At 43.1% G+C, this 22,015-nt stretch overlaps 1 protein-coding gene across 1 annotated transcript in view; it reads left to right on the top strand.

The window, feature by feature from the left end:
- Positions 1-18,604, top strand: part of PACRGL (parkin coregulated like) — a 36,311-nt gene extending 17,707 nt beyond the window's left edge. The window contains exons 5-9 of the mRNA XM_066573232.1: positions 1,466-1,600; positions 4,570-4,677; positions 10,011-10,091; positions 12,737-14,922; positions 15,447-18,604. Of these exons, the coding sequence (XP_066429329.1) occupies positions 1,466-1,600; positions 4,570-4,677; positions 10,011-10,091; positions 12,737-12,793 (381 nt within the window). The 3' untranslated portion in view covers positions 12,794-14,922; positions 15,447-18,604. The remainder of the gene's footprint in view (positions 1-1,465; positions 1,601-4,569; positions 4,678-10,010; positions 10,092-12,736; positions 14,923-15,446) is intronic.
- Positions 18,605-22,015: the final 3,411 nt, after the last annotated feature.

The following is a 22,015-nucleotide window of genomic DNA, read 5'->3' as shown; positions in this document are numbered from 1 at the left end:
TGCGTTCGTACTCTGTGCAGATTTGCACATGGAATAAATAGGATCTAAGCACACTTTAAAAAAAAAACGTTTTTACCGTTTATTTTGTGCGCGTAAATACGCAACGATTATGCACAGAAAAAAAGCAAGAATGTTTAAATACGCAAGGAATGTGCAACAGTTGTGGTTCCATGAATACACTGCATATTTACAAATCGATACTAAATACATCCGTGTGAATGAGCCCCTAGCCCTGTTAACACTCCCATGATGCATCGCAGGAGCAGCTGCAGCTTGTGCCAACTCTGCACCAATATTACTCTTTGTGTTGTATATTAAATTAGCTAAAGCCCATAACTATGCAGTCAGGAGGATGAGCTGTGATCTCCTCTATTATAACTGTGACAGGTTACTATAATCATCTCTGATAGGAAGGTCTGCGTTCCCCTCTGTAGAGCTTGTGTGGTAACATACATAACACAGACTTTATACTGACTGGAAAGCTGAATAATTTGAGCATACATAACCCCAAGTAAATCCAAGTTGGTCAGAACTGAGATCACATGACTATCTGAAGCGAAAGACCAGGTTTTTCAGATGGAAAGGAATAACTAACCAAGGTAACACTAACGTGGCCCTTTAACGCACTTTACATCTGTACATATATAGATACCGGCTGGTGAGCGGCTCATATAGCTTTATTTATACTACCCTATTAATATAAGATGGCTGCACCACTGTACAGAACCAGCACTGCTCACAGATTGTAAGCTCTTGGGAGCTGGACCCGCACCCTACTGTTGTAGTTTACTACTGTATATAGTGTCTGATTCTATGTCTGTATTATTTATAGGAGAGATAAGGAGGCAGTACTATCTTTGTATTAGTCATCTGCAGGGAGAGACCAGGAGGAAATACAATCTGTGCCTGTGTCATCGATAGAGATTCTATCTATGTATAGTGGCCCAGTAAATGTGTAGTGGCCCCAGTTCCCAGGGTCCTGAGGTACTCTATCACTGTCTGTGGCTCAATTATTTCCCTGCCGATGTTTATGCTGGCGGGTATCAGAATGGTGGCATCACCCGTGACAACCTCATCACCTATTCTACTGTTTATTGGGCATCCCCATGCCGGAGGTGTCCGAAAGAGGCCCAGCGCTGCCCTGGCCTTGGCTGCACGCATTCCTCCAGGAGTGAGCGTGGTAAGTGCCGCTGTGACAAACCAGCATCTTACCCTCCCATCTCCTCAGCGTATGCCATGTGTCCGGGGTCACCCTACGGGACGCTGCATATGCAGAAACGGCATCTATTGGCCACACTGAATCGCACACGTTGGGCCACTTGATGTAGATTAGCTGATTGTGGCATCTCGGTGTACATGTGTAGCTCGGAACCCAACGCAGTATTGCTATATATTATTTGTTTGTTTTTCTTGTTCTTAAAACTTACAGATATTCATTTTTTTCCCCTCTGTGTCTCCTACTTAGGGTCTCAAAGAAACCAGACACCCTTATACGTTTGTATCCCAGGAAGGATTCAAGGAATTACTGATGGTTCCTGCTGCTGCTGAAAAAGCTCTGCCCATCTTACCCAAACTTGCAGCCGCTTTGAAAGGTGCCCTCGTATGTATTCCTCATACCTGCTCTTCATTAGATATACAGACAAACCATACATTAAATATTTTTATTATGATTTCTGCTACATTTGTATGTTATGTTTATTTAAGTCATTACGGACCAAGCACCACGAATATACCGCGTTTTGGATCTGGGCTTAAATCCCAGCCGTTGGTAATTCTATGCCACAGGAGTAAAGGTCCTGCAATCTAGCGGGAGCGGGTCGGGTTCTCGGCCATCAGACACAGCCGAGAATCTGGAGGAGCAGACCGTCTTTCACTGCTTCTGCCTTCTATACATAGCCTCAGTGACATGCATAGTATGTTAGGCTAAAGGGAAACAATGTCCATCTGGTTCAGCCTGTTTCAACTCCCCCTTGTTGATCCAGAGGAAGGCAAAAAAAAACCCAATGAGCAGAAGCCAATTAGCTCCCTTGGGGAATAAAAAATTCTTCCCGACTCCATAATGGCAGTCAAAATAATCCCATGATCAATGTTTGAAAGTTCCCACCTGACTACAAGACCCGGGTCAACAAACCCTGCTGGTTATTTAATGTCTATATCCTGTAATATCATAGTGCTCTAGAAAGATGTCTAGTCCCCTCTTAAACTCCTCTATGGATTTTGCCATCACCACGTCCTCAGGCAGAGAGTTCCACAGTCTCACTGCTCTTACAATAAAGAACCTCCTTCTATGTTGGTGATGAAAGCTGCTTTCCTTTAGACATAGAGGATCCCCTCTTGTTACTGTCACAGTCCTGGGGATCATGGGAGAGATCCTTGTATTGTCCTCTATTGTATTTATACATAGTTTTTTGGTCGCCTCTTAACCGTCTTTGTTCCAGGGTGAATAATCCCAATTTTGATAGCCTCTCTGGGTATTCCAGTCCCTAAATTCCGTTTATTAATTTAGGTGCCCTGTAAAGAATGCAGGAAGCGGCACTACCATTTCCTGCATGGGATGCAATTATTACATGATTGCCGGCGACCCCTGTCATGTCAGATTTGCAGGGTCTTAGCAGTCTCCCGACTACTGTCACACTAGGGAGATGTTTTTCCTGTAACTGGGGTCCTATGAATGCTCCAGTTACAATGGAAAAGTGTGAATTAAAAAAACCTCTGAATGCCTCTCAGAGATCTTATATGGCATTAAAAAGGTACAAAAATAAGTAAAAAAATTAAAAATATCTTTTGAAAAAAGAAAACTGCTATATTTGCCCTGTAATCCGTAATTATACAAATGATAGATCAAAATGTCCAAATAATTTCTGTACTATACTTAAATATAATTTAAAACCAAGGACTATAAATGTAAATTTTTACATTACCCCATATCATTTTTTTCCCCATGTTTTTATTTTAAGTGAAAAAGATATTAAAAATTTGCCCTCTATGTGACAAAATATGGGGCCTAATGGCCTTATAGGCAAGGGTCCAACTCATGTTCCTTGTCTCCGTTATGCCGTTTGAGCCTAGTAGCATCTGGGAGGTAAGGAGGAGCAGGGGAGAGTCGGACAGGCACGTACCTGGCTCTGCGTTACACATGGAGAAGTACAGAAACAGATATTTCACTGTAAGGGGTCCTCCGCTATAATAAACATTTTAATAATGTTCTGCCGTGAAGCTTTAGGCTGAGTTCATCTTGTTATTACCATATTCTCAGCGTATGTGCCAGGAAGTCTCCAGGTGTACAAGCTGAACATGGCCGCCGGCCACCATCAATCCTTTTATTCTTATTCTGCGCTCTTATAATATACAGTGGGCCAGCGCAAAAACATATACTGTGCGATATAGTTTCTTAATAGTGGTCGACGTATACCTCTGTATGCCTATACAGTCTCGGATGTCATAGGTATACACTGGAGGTGTATGTGCATCAGGGAATACGCCCGACCTATAACTCTGACATATAAATGTGAACGGAGCCTTAGTTTAAAGGAAAAGTGGACAGAAATAAGGAGCTTTGTCAATCAAAATATTTCTCTCCTTTTGTCCAGTTCCATATTTTAATAATAATGCTGGGAAATCTGTACCAGGAAGCGGCCATTTTGCCAGCCTGAGGTGAAGGGAGGGGGGGGGGGGTTAAGCCTAATACAGCCAGAACCCTTCCCCTTTGCTTCTATATGCAAGAGAAGCTCAGATAGACTAAGAAACACTCCTTTATATTAGCCTGACTTCCATTTGGTCATTGCAGACTGCAGAACGTCTAGCGACGTGTTTTTCTTCATACGGCCGAGAATGTTGCGCAGGATTTGTGCATTGCAAGGCAAATATGAACCCTATTATTTTGAATACACATGAGCGATTATTCCCCTCCCACATCAAATTGCACGTCAGAGCGGGAAAACATTGTGGCATGTCCTATCTTTGTCGTGCCCTCGCATCGCCCATTGTTTTCGATGGGACGGCCAAGCAGCGCACTGCGTGCTAGGTGCATGTGAGTGGGTTACAAGGTTTTCTCATTGAAAGCAATGGAAAATGCTCCACGATCCTCCACCGTGGCTGTCAGCCATGCCGGAGGATCGCTACTTTCCCAAAGTGTTGCGAGACTCTTTTGATACAAAAACTCCTCACATCCGCAGTGAAATCGCATGTTTGGCGAGTGCGATATTGGACCGAATTTGATGTCCCAATATCTTACTTGTCTGTGTGAAATTCGCCTTACAGAGGAGCTGTCATATAAGTGAAGCTGGCTGCATAACTTTGTAGCGGAGGCCAAGCTGACTCCAACACTGCTCACTGTCAATCAAGCCTTGAACACCTACTTGATGCATTCACGGCATCGGGAACCAAAACGAAGAAGAGCCCATACAGGGTGGGTGTAAGCAGGAGAGACCTAGTTGGAGTCAGCAGGCTATAGCTGCAAAGCTATACAACTGGCCCCGTTGACGTGAGGACACGACGGGTCCTCTTTAAAATGAAGGTGGAACTTGTGATGCCGACACATTACATACATGTTGTGTGTTTGACTTGTAGGTGCACACTGATGGTGGCGTTTTTGAAAGAGGACTGAATGGTTTGGTGCAGTTAAGCGCCATAGTGGGGCCGGCACTGAATATTCATCTGAAGAATCTATTAACCAGTGTAAGTAGAAGGAAACCTTATTGTACATTATTTTACAGCTGGATGATCCGGGTTAGTTAAAGTTGTTGTCTCATCAGACCTAGTTTTTCAGTATGTAGTGCCGGGGTGATCAGCTGGTCTCGGCACACTAAGCAAACAGCTGGTTTTGCCAACGGAAGATACGGCCAGCTAGGCGTATTCCCTGTAGCGGCCTCTGGAGGGTAAATTTAGCATTATATGGTGGCAATTCAGATAAATGGTTAACCATGTAAGAGAAGGAGAGGGAGTCCGCCAGATTGGGAGCTTCTCCTACCAAGCGGCTCTTTGTTGTGGCTAATAGACCGGGGTCCTGATTGGAGAACCCTTTCTATGGTGTTCACATGTCCTAATAGGACAATAGAAAGTGGTTGTCTTCAGGATACAGTCTGTTTTAATTGACACTGAATAACAATTACATATTTGCCTTAGCTTGTGTGCTACTGTACATACTATGTTACCCCTTAGGGAACAAGCACGGTAAATATACAGCACTTGGCCCTGGGCTTTTATTCTGGACGATAGCAGAAGTATGGATTAAAGCCTCTGCTCCTGCAATCAAGCATGAGCAGCTCGGGTCCTCGGCTGTGAGACACAGCCGAGAACCCACAGGAGAAGAGAGAAGCAGTTCTCAACATACATAGGTGAATGAACGCTATGTACTAAAGAGTGAAAGTATTACTTCCACTATGCGACCCGGCGATCACGTGACCGCCGAGGGCCCCTGTCGCTGCAGAGTCTTAACAGACCCTGATTAGCTCTGCCAGTGACTATTGTCACTGCAAGGGGATGTTTTACCCTGTAACTGGGGCTCCTATGGATGCTCTAGCTACAGTGGAAAAGTATGAAAAAAATGTGATGTTCCCTAGAGGTCTTATGACATCATGGGGGTCATAGATGGAAAAAAAATAGTGACAAAAACAAGTGAAACAATTTTATATAATAAAAAATATATTGTGTGTGTATATCCACTAGGGTTATAACTTTTTTTGTTTACAACCTCATATTCCTGTATCCTAATTTGATGTACTTTGAGAACTTAATTGTTTCAATATTTTTTCCGAAAAGATCACCCCGAAATCATATCATTGGATATATGGATGTATATAGAATCTCTTTACATACAGGAATATGTATATTGTGTGTGTATACAATGACCTGAGGCAAATCAACGCCATATGCACCCTGCAGTCCAAAACTATACAAAGTTTTATATATAAAAACATCTGAAACAAAATGAGGAACCCATTCCCATACTTTATTTTAGCATAAATATACTAATTTTTAAAAATAAACAATTATAAGTTAAAAAAAATCATTTACCCCTCCAATAAAACTAAAAAACAGAAGAAAGTCAGTGAAAAAAGATTTTAAAAGTAACCCTATATGTCACAGAAAAAAACACAGCAAAAATAATTTTGGTAGGGGCAGTAAAAGCACCGCATGGGTAAAATCCCTGAAAAGTGTCCGGTCCTTTAGGGGGTGAGTCACAGAGACAGAACATTTCTTTTAGTTATAGAAGACACAGTAGACAGTGGCAGCATAAATGGTGAAAAATACGGAATTCTATTTTATTGTTCCATAATCCTGAATTAGGCAACATTTCAACCATAATGGTCTTTTTCAAGCCACCACCAGTAGTCTGAACAGCTGGTACTAACCGGAAATAAGGGGTGATCAAACAATGCTAAGATTGCTTATATGCCAAAAGTGTATTTGAGCTTTGGAGGCAGTGTGGAAATGTATCAAATAAAAAGAATCCCTGCTCTCTTCTGACCTTATAGACTAATTCAGAATTTCTATATACATGGGTTGTCATTATACAATGTCTGCAGAGCCAATGAGGAGGCTTTCAGACATTCAAAAGTGAAGTGCCTTCCCAATCGGTGATATTACTGCTCAATTGCGGTGTGAGGGTTCTACGAATTTCACCAATACCTAAATCGGTTGGGTGGATATGTAGCACCCGGAATGAAATACCATCACGAGAAATAGGTTATGAGGTGTAAGGATTTCTGGTTTCCATCTATTAACTAAATCCCCACCTTACTTTACGTATATGTGTGAGTCTGTCCAAAATTGGTGTTTTTAAACAAAATTAATAAAGTTTAGTGATTTAGAGTTATTTTCTTTTTCGGTTACTGGTCCTTTAAGGGGATATCAACCCATTGATGTGATGAGGCATTTTTTGAAGTCTTTGCTGGTTGTATTTTGAGGAAGTAAAAATATTTTATTTCACCTTAAAGTTCAGTTTCCGATCGCAGTTCTATATTAGTGCCCAAGTTTCTGGCGGGTTAGCTGTATATAAATAATTGATACTACGGTATATATCATTCTGATGAGACGTATTCGAGGCTAAACACATTTTCCGTCTCGATTGGAAAGATCCCCGTTGGTTGGTTTGTTCAGGCCTATAAATCATTCACACTCGTGTTGATGTCTTTGACACTTAAAGGGCCACAGATGTGAAGTAATATGGACAAATTCAGCAAAGTTACTTTTAAAGTATTTTCTCTTCTACTCAATCAGTTTTATGGAGATCCATCTCTGTCCAGGAGACATTAAGTTCCCTCTGTTCCCCCTCCTCTGGCCTCGTGACAATTTGGAATAAAGAGAAATTCACCATCTGGGTTCCTGCTGCCATCTATCTCTTTGGCAATAAGCCACGTTTGCCATCCTAATGTACATTTAGTAACCCTGCTGGATACCCACATGATTGGCTGGATGCGGTGGTCCCTGCCGTACACGGCACAAACATATTGTCAAACCTTAAAGCTAAAAGAAAACTATTTAACAGGGAATCTAAAAAACTTATTTAAGGCAATCGGTCACCTACTGCCAACCCTATAAACTAGGCTTATGGGCTGAGGTAGGTGACTCGCTGAGTCCGGGGATGTAAGTGTTATACTTACCTCCTCTGCCGTTCCCCTGTTGTGAGCACTGAAAACCGCCGCTTTATGTATGCTAAGTAGCCCTCCCATTATACAGTTAAAGGGAACGATTGGGAAGGTAAGGCCGCTTTCACACGGGCGATAAAATCGCAAGATCTTTTCGCAATGCGATAGTGCTACAAATCGTATGTATGTGAAGCCCACACCTTCCCATCAGTTCCTTCACATTAGCGATGTTTTGTAGCCTGCAACATTGCAAGGGAAAAAAATAGCTGGTTGCTAAATGAATGAATGGCTGTGATTGGTTCATCGAGTGCTGGCTCTGACTACAAAACCATTCACAGCCAGCGCTTCTTGGATGCGGTGAATTTGAACCTCCGACCAGGAAGCACTGAGAGAAAACTACAAACAAGTGTAGAGAAGATGTGGCACAGTGAAGGGCAGCTGTTTGGTGATGTATTTGGTATTTTTTTTTTTTTTATGCAGCTAGGACTTATTTTTGGGGTAGGGCTTGTATTTCAAGCGCCAACCATGCAAAAGAGCGCTACAAAGTCTTGTGACTTTGTAGCAACACAAAATCACGATATTGCTGCGAGAAAACACAGCGATATCGCGCAGACCACCGATGCCATATCGCGCAGACCACCGATGCCATATCGCACAGACCACCGATGGCATATCGCACAGACCACCGTTATCGCACAGACCACCGTTATCGCACAGACCACCGATGCCATATCGCACAGACCACCGTTATCGCACAGACCACCGTTATCGCACAGACCACCGATGCCATATCGCTGTGATTTTTCTTGCGCTGATATTGCTGCAATTTTCTCGCGGCGATATTGCGTCACCCGTGTGAAACAGGCCTTAATCTAATACATCCCCACACTCAGCGGGTCACCTACTTCCAGCCCATAAACTTCTCTTATAGGGCGGGAAGTCGGTGACACTTAAAGAGACTAACAGTAATAACAATAGTCAAAGCACTACAGCCCTTTTATTCTGCAGATCAATGAGGGTTACTAGGGCGATGGCATCTCAAACAAGTCAAATGTTGTGTGCCCAAGGTAGGCTAGCAGTGTTTTACACTTGTAAAAAAAACTTTAACCCCTTAATGTCCCATGATGTACAGTCACGTCATGAAATGTTCGGGGTTTGTATGGAGGGGGTTCTGGATTCGACCTTCCTCCACACAATGCTGTTTCTCACAGCTGAAAACCGCCCACAACAGCACCGATCAGTAGTGCCACCGATTGCAGCTGTTAACTCTTTAATTCTGACAGTGGCATTTAAATGCCACAATGTATTTTTTTTTTTCTTTCTTTTTGTTTTTTAATTATTTTTATTTTTCATTTACATTTTTTTTTAATTAAAATAATAAAATCTAATCTCTTTTAGCAGCAGTTTATTAAGCCCAGTCACAGCTAGGGTTTAATAGGCTGAAATACTGGACACGCCTGGGAGCTTTCACTAATCCCTAGGCTGTTCTGGCAACCCACAATTGTGTATAAGGGAACGTTGGAAGTGGCCCCTTCTCTAGCTAGCTGCTTAGATGCCATGGTCCACATTAACCGTGGCATGTAAGCAGTTAAATGGCTGCAATCTGAGCTATCAGAAACAGCTGATCGCTCCCAGGTATGAAGCAAGCTCGGCTCCCAAGCTCACTCCATACCTCCACTTGAGACCCATGATGGATATATCCATCATAGATTGATAAGGGGTTGAGGAATTTCTTTTACACTTTTGTTTCAATACAAATGTAGCTTACATACAGAAATACGATGTTCTCCCTCATATATGTGAATTCTGGCTATACCTTGCTGTAGTTAAAGGGGTTGTCCCGCGGCAGCAAGTGGGTCTATACACTTCTGTATGGCCATATTAATGCACTTTGTAATATACATTGTGCATTAATTATGAGCCATACAGAAGTTATAAAAAGTTTTTTACTTACCTGCTCCGTTGCTGGCGTCCTCGTCTCCATGGTGCCGACTAATTTTCGCCCTCCGATGGCCAAATTAGCCGCGCTTGCGCAGTCCGGGTCTTCTGCTTTCTTCTATGGAGCCTTTCGTGCAGGATGCCGGCTCCGTGTAGCTCCGCCCCGTCACGTGCCGATTCCAGCCAATCAGGAGGCTGGAATCGGCAATGGACCGCACAGAAGAGCTGCGGTCCACGGAAGAAGAGGATTCCGGCGGCCATCTTCACAGGTAAGTATAGAAGTCACCGGAGCGCGGGGATTAAGGTAAGCGCTTCGGTAAGCTTTCTGTACGTCCCTGCATCGGGGGTGGCTCGCGCCGAACGGGGGGGGGGGGGGGGGGGTTGGAAAAAAAAAAACCCCGTTTCGGCGCGGGACAACCCCTTTAATTCATGTAACTGGGCAACAGGCTGATGTCAATGTGTCTTTTTTTTACCTTTTATTAGCTTTCCAGGAGATTAATGGACAAGAAATATAAGGACGGAGTGACCTCTGCACTACAGAAGCTGGAACAGTATGGGGGAAAGGTAAATCTGAGCCATACTTTTAGGCCTCATGTCCACGGGGATTATTTAAAATCTGCAGCGTTTTTCCCGCACGTGGATCCGCGCCCCATAGTGATGCATTGGACACCCACAGGTAGTTAAATACTTGTGGATGTGATTTTTCCCTTCAGGCGTGGATCCACGTGTGGGAAAAAAAACGCGACATGCTCCATTTTAGTGCGGGTCTCCCGCGGGGACGGTTCCCGCAGGCTTCTATTAACCCCTTGAGTGGCAGGTGTCCTACCACCCTGTCGTGCCCACCAGGGCAGGTTTTTTAAAATGGTCTAATCATTGAATTTCAACTAGTTTTGCAGTTGCGTCTCAAGAACCATAACTTTTTCATTTTTCCATTGGCATGGCCATATAAGGGCTTGTTTTTTGCGGGACAAGTTGTGATTTTTTAAACAGGGGGGAGGAAAAAAAGAAATGGGGAAAAAAGAAAAAAAGGGGCCATGTCATTAAGGGGTTAAATAATGTATTAACTTCCTTCTCTGGGTCATTACGACGCACATGGATACCACATGTGTGATTTGTATTTTTGATTGTTTACAAAGTAAAGGGAGACAAGTGTTTTTTTTAATTTTTTTAATAATTTTTTTACTTTTTTTTTTTTAATTTTTTAAAATTTTTTAAATTTTTTTTGTCCCTTTAGGGGACTTCCACAGGGACCCATCAGGACCCCTGATCACATTCCGGGGGTCCGATGTTGACAGCCCTTTACATGCTGCAGTGACAACCCTTTACATGCTGCAGTCACATAGACTGCAGCATGTAAAGGGTTAACACAGCAGAGATCGGAGGTTTTCTCTGATCTCTGCTGTAAGAGCTAGAACCTAGCTGTCCTCTGACAGCTAACAACCAGCTCTCCCTGCCACAGAGACCATCGGCTTGCTTCTGACAAGCCGATGGTCTCTATGGCAACTTGTAAACAAAGCAGGACATTGCCGACATGTCGGCAATATCTTCTGCTGGTTTTTCAAAGCCCTTGCTTTGTTCTCTGTGGGTCTGTGCAGGCAGAGCACACTGTCACAGCTTGTGGCATTGTGCTCTGCAGCTCCCATAGTGATACATAGCCCGGAAATCTTCCGGGCTATGTTGCTATGAGCAGTGGAGCTCGTCCCCGGAAATTTTCCGGGCGTGCCACTCAAGGGGTTAAAGCCTATGGAAGCCGTCCAGATCCGCGGAACACCCATATCAGAATTAAAACTCACCTGTCCGGACGCTGCGGATCTTCCCTCCATCGCGGCCGGATCTTCTTTCTTCGGCCCGCTGCCGACGTGCCGGGCCGGAGAAAGAAGATCCGGCAGCGACGGAGGGAAGATCCGCAGCGTCCGGACAGGTGAGTTTATTCTTATTTTTAGCCTCATGCCCGCGGGGCAGGAGGGACCTGCTGTGGGATTCTCCATGAAGAATCCGCGGCGGGCCTGATTTTCCCCGTGGACATGAGGCCTTACACATTGTAAGTGCAGATTTGGGGCATGCTCTTTACCCATGACATTACCCAGAAATCTCCTGTTTTCAGTGTGAATCCAGGGCATAGCTCTCAGAATATGCATCATATCATCTGTTGGGGCAGGTAATGTATCCATAAAGTTCAAACTTCACAGACACCTCCAGCACCAGGGAGTGTGCATATAGGAGAACTTAAGTAGAACAACTGTCGGGCACCCAACAATATCACTCCTGTACTTCCATACGGGAGCAATAGTTGTTCAGTGAATGGACATGGTATGCAATGGAGATCTTTTCTTGGCAGCCCGCCTCCATTCACTGTGAACAGGCAGTCATTCGAAGATGAACAACTGCCTGTTCACACTCTGCAAGAAGTCACTCACAGTTGCTAAAGGAAGCAACTAGTGACTGCTGGGTGGTTTCTTACTCGGTACCCTATCAGGTCCACAGGTTAACACAGGATAGTGATTGGTCAAAATCACGCTTTTAAGCCAATAGCTGGCTCGTGTGAAGCCACCCTAAGAATGCCGAGTACTTTACAGAATCCAGAGCATGTCAATCCAGAAATGTATGTTGCTGCTGCCTTTTGGTGTTGTATGGGTACAGAGATAGCAAACATTAACTTGACATTTACAGCATTGTAGTACATTGCAGTTAGTTATTAGAACACGTTTAATTGAATCATCAACAGTAGCTACTTCTGTAGTACGTTATTTAGTAATGATGTTCCACAATTGTGAAGACCCATGTCAATATTATAGATGGGTGTCATAAACATCTGATATGGCACCAAAAAAAAAAAGTTATGAGCCAATACAATATCTCTGTATGGGCCTCTGAGTTGACATTGGGGCATGAACTGTTTTTTTTTTTTTCTCATAGATTCATACAATCTAAAAGTATGCCACATTACGGAGGTTCTTCTAGGGAAAAATGCAGTGCCCCAGGAAGGCAGCAAATGGTTAGACATGGAGTGTAATATGGTCGTTAGGGACGATGAGAACCGCCATACAAGGCTTCTTACTGCAGCTTTGTCATGTGCGTGAGGCCTTTGGAGATGTCATGGATTTGGACTTGTAAGAGTCTAATGTGTACAGACTTATTAGACTAAATGTTGACTTTTATAGTTTATTTGAAGTTAATTTTACCGTTTTTCTTTCTTTTCTCCTATACAGGAAAGCCTGGTAATAATCAAATCTAAAATACCGACCTACTGCTCTATATACAGCTGATGGATCTACATGAAGAAGGTCAGCCCCAATCCTAATGTCAGCCTGCAGATTTCACATGTGGACATGGATCGGGGCTCAGACTGACATTGTTGCAGTTCTTTCCTTAGTGTTCAAACCAAATGTATTTTTAGTTCAGGGTCAGATGGATAAGGATTATATACATTAAATTAACAGAGCAGCCGAAGACCATGTATCCGGTTTATCTCACCTGATGGGAATGTACGGTAGAGTAAGATAGATGGAGCTTCTCTTTTTATTACATTCAATATTATGGAGATTCATGATTCACTAAAGGGGTATTCCGGGTCTTGTCTATTAATGACCATCAGCAGGGACCCACTGCTTGGATTCCTAGGGCCGCTGTTACAGCAGGAAGTAGAATTCAGTGGGAGCTTCTCCCGCAATACCCACACCTGTGCTATCAGTGCTTTCTGCTGACTGCAGTGACAGCGGCCTTGGGAATCCGCTGATATGGGGGCCTAGAATGCCTTTTTAAATGGGCTGTCTTCCTAAGACCATATATGCCCTGTTGGATATGATATATTGGGTTTTCTGCTTGAGACTACATCCATTAGCCTGCGTATAGAGCTGCCAATGGATAAGCATTCATGAAATAACCTCTTAAAGCAGAATTTCAGCTGTCAATATTTTGACACTTTCTAAAACCATTTTGGATAATTATATCTTTGAAAGAGCAGGAGATGGGATCCAAATCAAATTTCAGAACAATGTGTGGGTAAAACGCCTAAAACTAAACTTTTTCCTCCATGGGATTGTTCCTTCATACCTCACCAATTTAAAATGTGACATAAGTTACAAGAGCCATTTTAAAAGTCATATTTAACCCTTACTTAAAAGGGTTGTCCCATTTGTAGCAGTTTTGTTGCAAGAAGCAGACTGCTATTTATATAGTGCAGTGGCCTGGGTTATTATTGCAGGCTCAGTTCTATTGACATGAAGGAGACTCAGCCTGCAGTACTAACCTGGGCCACTGTCCAATGTAAGGAGCTGTCTGCTTCCTGCAGCAAAACAGCTACAAGTGGGGCAACCCTTTTAAATGGCTTTCCCACTATAGTAAATGATGACCCATCACTAGGGTATGCTATAATATAGGGATTGTTGGGGATCTGACTGCCAAGACTCCCATGATCCTTAAAGGGGTTGTCCTCAGAATACGTCCTCAATAGTAGATTGGCGGGACCCTAGCTTATTAGCTGTTCTCTGGGCCAATGTGCCTGTGTACTGAGCTCATTCCTTCAGGAAGCAGATGGCGCCATTCTCACTCCAGTCATTAGGCTTGGTATTACACGCAAAGTTTCCATTCATTTCAGTTCAAACTGCAATACCAAGCCTGCCCACTGCAGTGAGAATGGAGCTATCTGCTTCCTGCAGGAATCAGCTTCGTACACAAGCGCATCGGCCCAAAGAACAGCTGATCGACAATTGTCCCTGGTGACAGAACCCTGTCAATCTATTATTGATGACTAATCCTGAGGCTAGACCATAAATAGTTTACAACTAGACAACCCCTTTAATGGCTATGGACTTCTTTTAGGGAAAAAAATTTGGGGGCTCACAATCATTTTTGCAGTAGGCTGTAATTAAAATTTTGTACCATTTATCTTCTGCAGCTTCTACATATCACTGTATATATAAACTGCAGTCTAAGTCTCAGTAGGAGATCTGCAAGTGAGGCTGGATGGATGGTTTAGTTTTTAGCTTTTATCTCTCCTCTCTTACACTTTTTATTGGATAAGGCCTCCTGCAGATGGCCGGGTCGGATCCCGCTGCAAGAATTCTCACAGCGTGATGCGAGCCGCGCCCCTGCAGTTACCACCGCGGCTCACCTCCTCCTGGCGTCTTCTCCGCTCTGCTATGTGCCAGCTGCCGCCCAGCCGACACATGCGCAGAGCAGAGCCGGCATGTCAGCCTTGATGTTTCTGTGCCAGCCTCTGCGAAGCATACACAGAAATAGGACATGCCGTGATTTGTTTACCGCACGAGTTTTCACACGGTCAAATCGCGGCTGTCTGCATAGGATTGCATTATCTAATGTAATCCTATGGCAGCGGGCACAGACGGAAATTCTGCCGCAGAATTTTCTCCCGTGTGCAGGAGGCCTTAAAGGGGTTGTCCCGCGAAAGCAAGTGGGTCTATACACTTCTGTATGGCCATATTAATGCACTTTGTAATGTACATTGTGCATTAATTATGAGCCATACAGAAGTTATCAGAAGTTAGTCACTTACCTGTTCCGTTGCTAGCGTCCTCGTCTCCATGGTGCCGTCTAATTTTCAGCGTCTAATCGCCGGATTAGACGCTCTTGCGCAGTCCGGTCTTCTTCTTTTCTGAATGGGGCCGCTCGTGCCGGAGAGTGGCTCCTTGTAGCTCCGCCCCGTCACGTGCCGATTCCAGCCAATCAGGAGGCTGGAATCGGCAATGGACCGCACAGAAGACCTGCGGTCCACCGAGGGAGAAGATCACGGTGGCCATCTTCACCAGGTAAGTAAGAAGTCACCGGAGCGCGGGGATTCAGGTAAGCACTATCCCGTTTTCTTTTTTAACCCCTGCATCGGGTTTGTCTCGCGCTGAACGGGGGGGCTACTGAAAAAAAAAAAAACCCGTTTCGGCGCGGGACAACCCCTTTAAAGAGAGACTACAGAATTTTTTTTTCAAACCCTACTGCGAAAATGATCATCCGCACAAAATACATGCATTTAAGTGCAAAAAAATATTGCCCCTCAAAGGGAATCCTAATGCTATATGAAATATCATAGCTGTATTCTATGACCATCTAGGATGGGAATACTCCTTTAAGAAATATACAAGTCAAAAGATGCTGCAGTTCAGTTTCTGTTATGCAGTTTCCTAAGGCTTAAGAGTGATGTGTCTGAGATACAGTAGTGCTTGAAAGTTTGTGAACCCTTCAGAAGTTTTCATAGTTCTGCTTATATTTCACCTAAAACTACATCACATTTTTGCACAAGTCCTAAAAGGAGATAGAGAACCAAATCAAACAAAGGAGTCAAAAGTATTAGACCTGGCATTTATTTGGGCAAATGATCTGATATTACTTTGAGTGGCAAAATAAAATAAATAAATCTTGGTATAGCGCCAACTTATTCCGCAGCGCTTTCAGGTAATTTATTTATTACCTTCCCCCCCAAACCAAGCTGGGTACTCATTTTACCGACCTCAGAAGGTTGAGTCAACCGTGAGCCGGCTACCTGAACCAAGTGAGGATTGATCTCACAACCTTGTTTCGGTATCTGGCTTGAACCCCTTGTGTAGCAATAACGGCATGTATACATTTGCACTAGTTATTGATTTGTCCTGCACATTGGCTTGGAGGAATTTTAGCCCCTTCCTCGATACAAAACCGCTTCAACTCTTAGGCCTTGTTCACACTAGCGCTGTTTTAGCGCATTAGAAGCACACAAAGTGCTTTTATTAGAACCAATGATATCCTACAGAGCCGTTCAGATGAAAGAACTCTAGACGCGCCAAACACTCACACCTAACAAAGGTAGGACTTGCAACTACAATGCTTCCATCTAAGGTCCGTGGTGTAAGAAAAGTAAGGACCTGGCCTATCCTTGGAGCGTGCTTTCCATAGACTCCTATGGGAGCTGGATAACACGCACCTCCTGATCATGTGAATGGACAATTTCACTGCTAATTAAAATAGCTGGAAATCACCAGTTCACGCGATCCTTAGAGCAGTATAGCTGCAATCTTTTCACGTGCTTATACTGCACTAAAACAGCACTCGTGTGAATGAGGCCTTATGTTGGTGGGTTTCCTCCCATGAACTGCTCACTTCAGCTCCTTCCAGAATATTTCTCTTAAGACTGTTTGGTCATTCCAAAACTTTATTCTTCTTAACTATTCTTTTGTGGAACAACTTGCATGCTTTGGGTTGTTTTGCTGCATGACTGACATTCTCTTGAGATTCGGCTCACCGATGTCCTGACATTTTCCTCTAGAATTTGCTGTATTAATTCAGAATTCATTGCTCCATCAATGTTGACAAGCTGGCTGAATTGCAGCAAAACGGGCCCAAACCATGATATTCCAACCTCAATGAGGTATTTATGCCGTAATGGAGTGCTTTCCTTACTCTAGACATAAAGCTTTTGGCTTAGATGAGAAGTATTATTTGGTCTCATCCACAACATATTGTTCCAATAGCCTTCTGGCCTCCCCAGGTGGTCCTCCGCAAACTGCAGATGGGCACAAATATTCTTTTTGGAGAGCAGTGGGTTTCTCCTTGCCATCCTGCCATGCGCACCATTGTTGTTCAGTGGACTCCTTAACATTGGCTAATGTCAGAAAGGCCTTTAGTTGCTTAGAGGTTACTTTGAATTTTTTTGTGAACCCGTGGACTGTTATACACGTTGCTCTTGGTGTGATCTTTGTTGGTCAATCACTCCTGGGGAGGGTAATAGTCTTGAATGTTCTCCATTAGTACACAATCTGTCTGTGGCTTGGTGGAATCCAAACTCTTAACAGATGGTTTTGTAACCTATTCCAGTCTGAAGAGTATCAACGACTCTTCTTCGGAGGTCCTCAGAAATCTGTGTTCTTGCCATGTTACACTCTCAAAAACGTGTTGTGAAGATCGGACTTTGAATGGATCCCTGTTCTTTAAATAACACCGTTTGCTCTCTCACACCTGATTGTCATCCCACTGATTGAAAACACCTGAATCTAATTTTACCTTGAAGTTATCTGCTAGTCCTAAAGGTTCATAACTTTTGCCACTCACGGACATGTGATATTGGGTGATTTTCCTCAAAAAAATCTAATACCTTTTGATTCATTTGTTTGATTTGGTTCACTTTATCTACTTTTATGATTTGTGTGATACTCGGATGTAGTTTTAGGTCAAATTGAAGCAGAGATATGGAATATTCTGAAGATTCACAAACTTTCAAGCACCGCTGTACTTGTGTAAAAGTTGATAAACCATATGAACTTTTTAAAAAGTTCTTTCCGTAACTAAATCTCACCAGTACTTAGGCTTCAAACTGTGGGTATGCCATGTAGAGAATCATTTTATATTGTCTTGAGCCCAGTATTTCCCAAGTATTTCGCCCTCCTGTATTCCTTGTATTTGTAAAGAATTACTGTAGAGTCATCACCATGTAGCAGAGCTGGCCTGGCTATAACTTTTATAAAAGTGTTTGCATTAACCGTTTCCAAATGAAAATCCAGTATTTTTGTATGAATAAAAATAATTTCCTGTTCTGTCTAAAATCATTGGACACCATTAGATCCAGTTGTACAATACTGTAAATATCAAGGGTGTTGAGAGGTTTTAGTTTATCCTTCATTGGAAGATGTATGACCACATGTGACATTGGCGCAGCAATCACAGGGTTAAATAAAACGTAGTACTGCAGGCGCCTGTTTCCTTCTGATGTTGTTTTTTTGTGCATATCAAGCTCTCCACACTTCTTAATCTTAGTCTCATGAAAGAGACACTTGTAGAGATTTATTTCCACCCCGTGCTGAGACTTTCTTCTCATTTCATGTTCACTTTTGATAAATTTAATCAAGTTCTTCTGCAGAAGTTTTCTTTGATTGTTGATATAATAACCTCTAAATATCACGTGCTTCGGGGAAACGATTTATTGGAATGGACTTCTATGGCTTGCAGTACATAAGCCCACTAGCGCAGGCTGGCGCTCATGTTCGTACATACAGAATGGGTTCTTGGCCTAGTGAACAATATACATTGGGGGAATTTATAATGTATCAATTTCAATGTTTAATGACAGGGAATAAAGATTTGCAGTGTTTTCATGGTTTGACTTTTTTTTTTCTTTTCTCGAGAAATGTTTGTTTTTTTGTGATTGCTGCCATTTTGAGCTAATTGGTGGCGGATGGTTCTTTCCAATACCGGTAATTGACCTTGGAAGTGTACATTGCCTAGTCATGTATGGCTTCTTTCATAATATAACACTAAATATGAGTAGAAGGGAACACATTCTGTTCAGGACAATTAGCTTACCATTCTGGTTCAAACGCACGTGTGGCTGGTGCCATCTATTAAAAATGATCCTTGTAGAGCAACCGCATCACCCTCTGGCCATACCTATTTTTCGAAGGGAAGTTCAGGAATAAAAAGTTATGTGAACACTTGGCATTCTCAGTTTACCGTAACCAAACTCACTGTTGCCCGTACTCAGAACACTAGAGGGCAGAATATTACGGATATACAGTAGGTAGAAGAAGACAGCTGATAGACCCATGGCTGATGAGAAAAAAAATATTGGATAAACAGGTTATCAAGGTTTGACCCTAGACTCAGTCCTTAACCAAAATCTAACTTCAAACTACGAACTCCAGATAGTTTTAGGTGTTAAGGATACAGTATGTACATTTTTGCAATCCTTCTTTTATTGATCTGCACCAGGGGTGCACAACCTATAGCCCCCAACCATCTGGGCACAGAAATGCTTATCTGTGTGTGGCTACTCACAGGTAGTTTCTATGTTGGAGAGGAGCAGGGACAGGCAAGCACACTGTGTGGCCACTCCATTTGTCTATATAGGACTGCCAAAGGCAAGTTGAGTACAGGACTCGGCAATCTCTGTCAGTCCCCTAAAAATGAATGGTGTGGTAGTGCACAAACATTGTCATGATCAGTGGGGATCTCGGCGGCTTACCCCATCAGTCTGCTACTTGTCACCTATTCTGCAGATAGGGATAAGTTAGTTTTGTGGGACATTCCCTTTAAAGCAACCATCTGGTTTTGGGACAAAATTCTGCCCTGGGACCAGAGGGGGAGGGGAGCATGTTACCTGCAGTTGCTCTTCTCTGCCGTCGCTCTAATCCACCGGTTCCGGATCCCATTTTCAGCCATCCAAGATGGCCAATGCAATCTTCTGACTCCGTTTACAATCCAATCTAGACACTTGCTTCAAAAATTGCATTAAAAGGGCAAATATTAAAGGGGCTATCTGGGGACATAAAGTTATGCAAAACCTTGCACAGATTGTAGTAGTAAAATAATGGAATACATACTCATCATTGCCCCACCGCTGCTGTCTCGCCGATTCTCTGGTACCCACTGGTACCAGGGGTTGCAGGGAGCCAGTGGGGCTCCACATGACCACTGCAGCTATTAAATGGCTCCCATCAGTAGTACCGCACAGAACTGTAGAGAGGCGCTACTGGACAGCCAATCAGTGCATGCGCTTCAGTAATACAAGGCTTTTATTATTGAAACAACCATAGTGGTTTACCAGATTTTCCAGCTATGTGCCGGACTGTCTGTGACATTGCATGCTGGACCTGATTTCAAGTTACAATGCCCCAAGAAAGACCATTGTATGCTGAAATAATGTATCCTGAGGCCATTGTAACTTGACAATCACTGTATAAGAAGAAACATTGTTCCCCCAGACCCACTAGCTACTCAACAGAATACTAATCCCACTTTACCAGAGCACCTAGCGGTTCCATACTCCCAAAGGTCTGCAGTCAGTACAGAGTGCAGGTTTAACACATTGAGGATCAAGCACGGTAAATATACAACGCTTGGTCCTGGGCTTAAAGCCGTGCCGATAGTAAAATTACGTTGGAGATTTAAGCCTCCTGGCTCCGTAATCAATCAAGAGACAGGACAGGTTGTCAGCTGTTAGTAACAGTTGATAACCCGGAGGAGAAGGCAGGAGGGGTTTTTAACCCTTTCTGCCTTTTCCTTCCCCGAGTACACAGCGCTCAATGAGCACTGTGTACTAGAAAGTGGAAGTATAACTTCCACTACGGGCGCTGGGGGTCACGTGACCGCTGGGATTCCCTGGGACAGCAGAGCTGCAGGGTCGTACTAGACCCCAACCAGCTCTGCCAGTTACTACTGTCACTGCAGGGGCCGTTTTCCCCTGTAACTGGGGCTCCTATGCATGCCAAAAGTGTCAAATAAAAAAAAACATGTGCATGTCCCCCAGTGGTCTTACATAACGTCATGGGGGACATAGATGGTAAAAAACATAATTACATACATCAGTAAAACTAAATTATAGAATAAAACAACAATATATACACAAGAAAAAAAATAACCCCAAACCGACGCCAACCAAAACGCTATAAGCTCCCTATAATCCAAAACTATACATGATATATATCAAAACGTCCGAAACAAAATGAGAAGTCCGTTACTATACTTTATTTTAGCATAAATATACAAATGTGAAAAAAAATAACTATAAATGTCGAAAAAAAATTTTTTTAGCTTTTTACCCCCAATATAATTAAAAACCAGAAAAAAAAAGTCAGTGAAAAAGATATTTTAAAAAATCGCCCTATATGTCATGGAAAAAGCTGCAAAAATTATTTTTGTAAAAAACAACCACCCTAAGGTACAAAACAGCCTGGTCCTTCAAAGGGTTAAACATGCAACCCAACCTACAGGGATAGAGGTTTGCAGGGTTATTGCCGCCCCCCCCCCCCCCCCCCCCATTGCTCTCCTGTATGCTGAAGTGCAGGTGAAATAGCACATCCTTTATTTATAACCTAAAAAGGACCCTCAGTTTCCTTTCTACTCCCTGTGTCCGTAACCGAATTTGCACGGAGGCAAAAGTGGAATCTAGTGTATATCATCTCATCATGATTCCTGCTTCTGACACCATTATTTTTGCAGTGTAGGTTCCACTTCATGACCTTAGGTTAGGTTAAAATACTGAGACACTAGAAGAAATGTTATATGAACCCCTTAAAGACTCCAGAAACAGCAGAGCTATTGAAGTGAATAGAGCTGAGCTGCAGTACCAGATAAAGCCCATGGGCAGATGTGGTGCTGCATCTGGAAAAACAGCACATCCCTTTTTTCTAGTCCTGGACAAGCCACTTATATACAGAGTTAAGTTTGCTTTTTTTTCGCATTGGATTCTGAAAGCCATAAGCTTATTTCCCTATTCTTCTTGTGACACTGCATTCCAAGAGCCTTAACATTTTTAGATAGGGTCCAATAGGTGCACATACATGGAAGACCTGGGGTCCTTAATAAGGGTAACATCGGCAACCACCGATTGAGTCACAGCGGTGCCGATGGACCTAAGTACCTTAGTCATCCCTCTGTGTGCAAATTAGGAATAGCTCATAAGGAATAATACATTCTCAATATGGTTGTACCGACTCACTGAGAATGAAGGGAATAATCACATCCACCGCAGGTTGGTCATAGCTTTCACCAATGCGACCTACATTGGGCTC

Source organism: Eleutherodactylus coqui, chromosome 7, assembly GCF_035609145.1.
Source record: "Eleutherodactylus coqui strain aEleCoq1 chromosome 7, aEleCoq1.hap1, whole genome shotgun sequence".
Taxonomy (NCBI): Eukaryota; Metazoa; Chordata; class Amphibia; order Anura; family Eleutherodactylidae; genus Eleutherodactylus; species Eleutherodactylus coqui.
The sequence above is the reverse complement of the archived record's forward strand: the minus strand, read 5'-3'. Positions and strand labels throughout refer to the sequence as shown.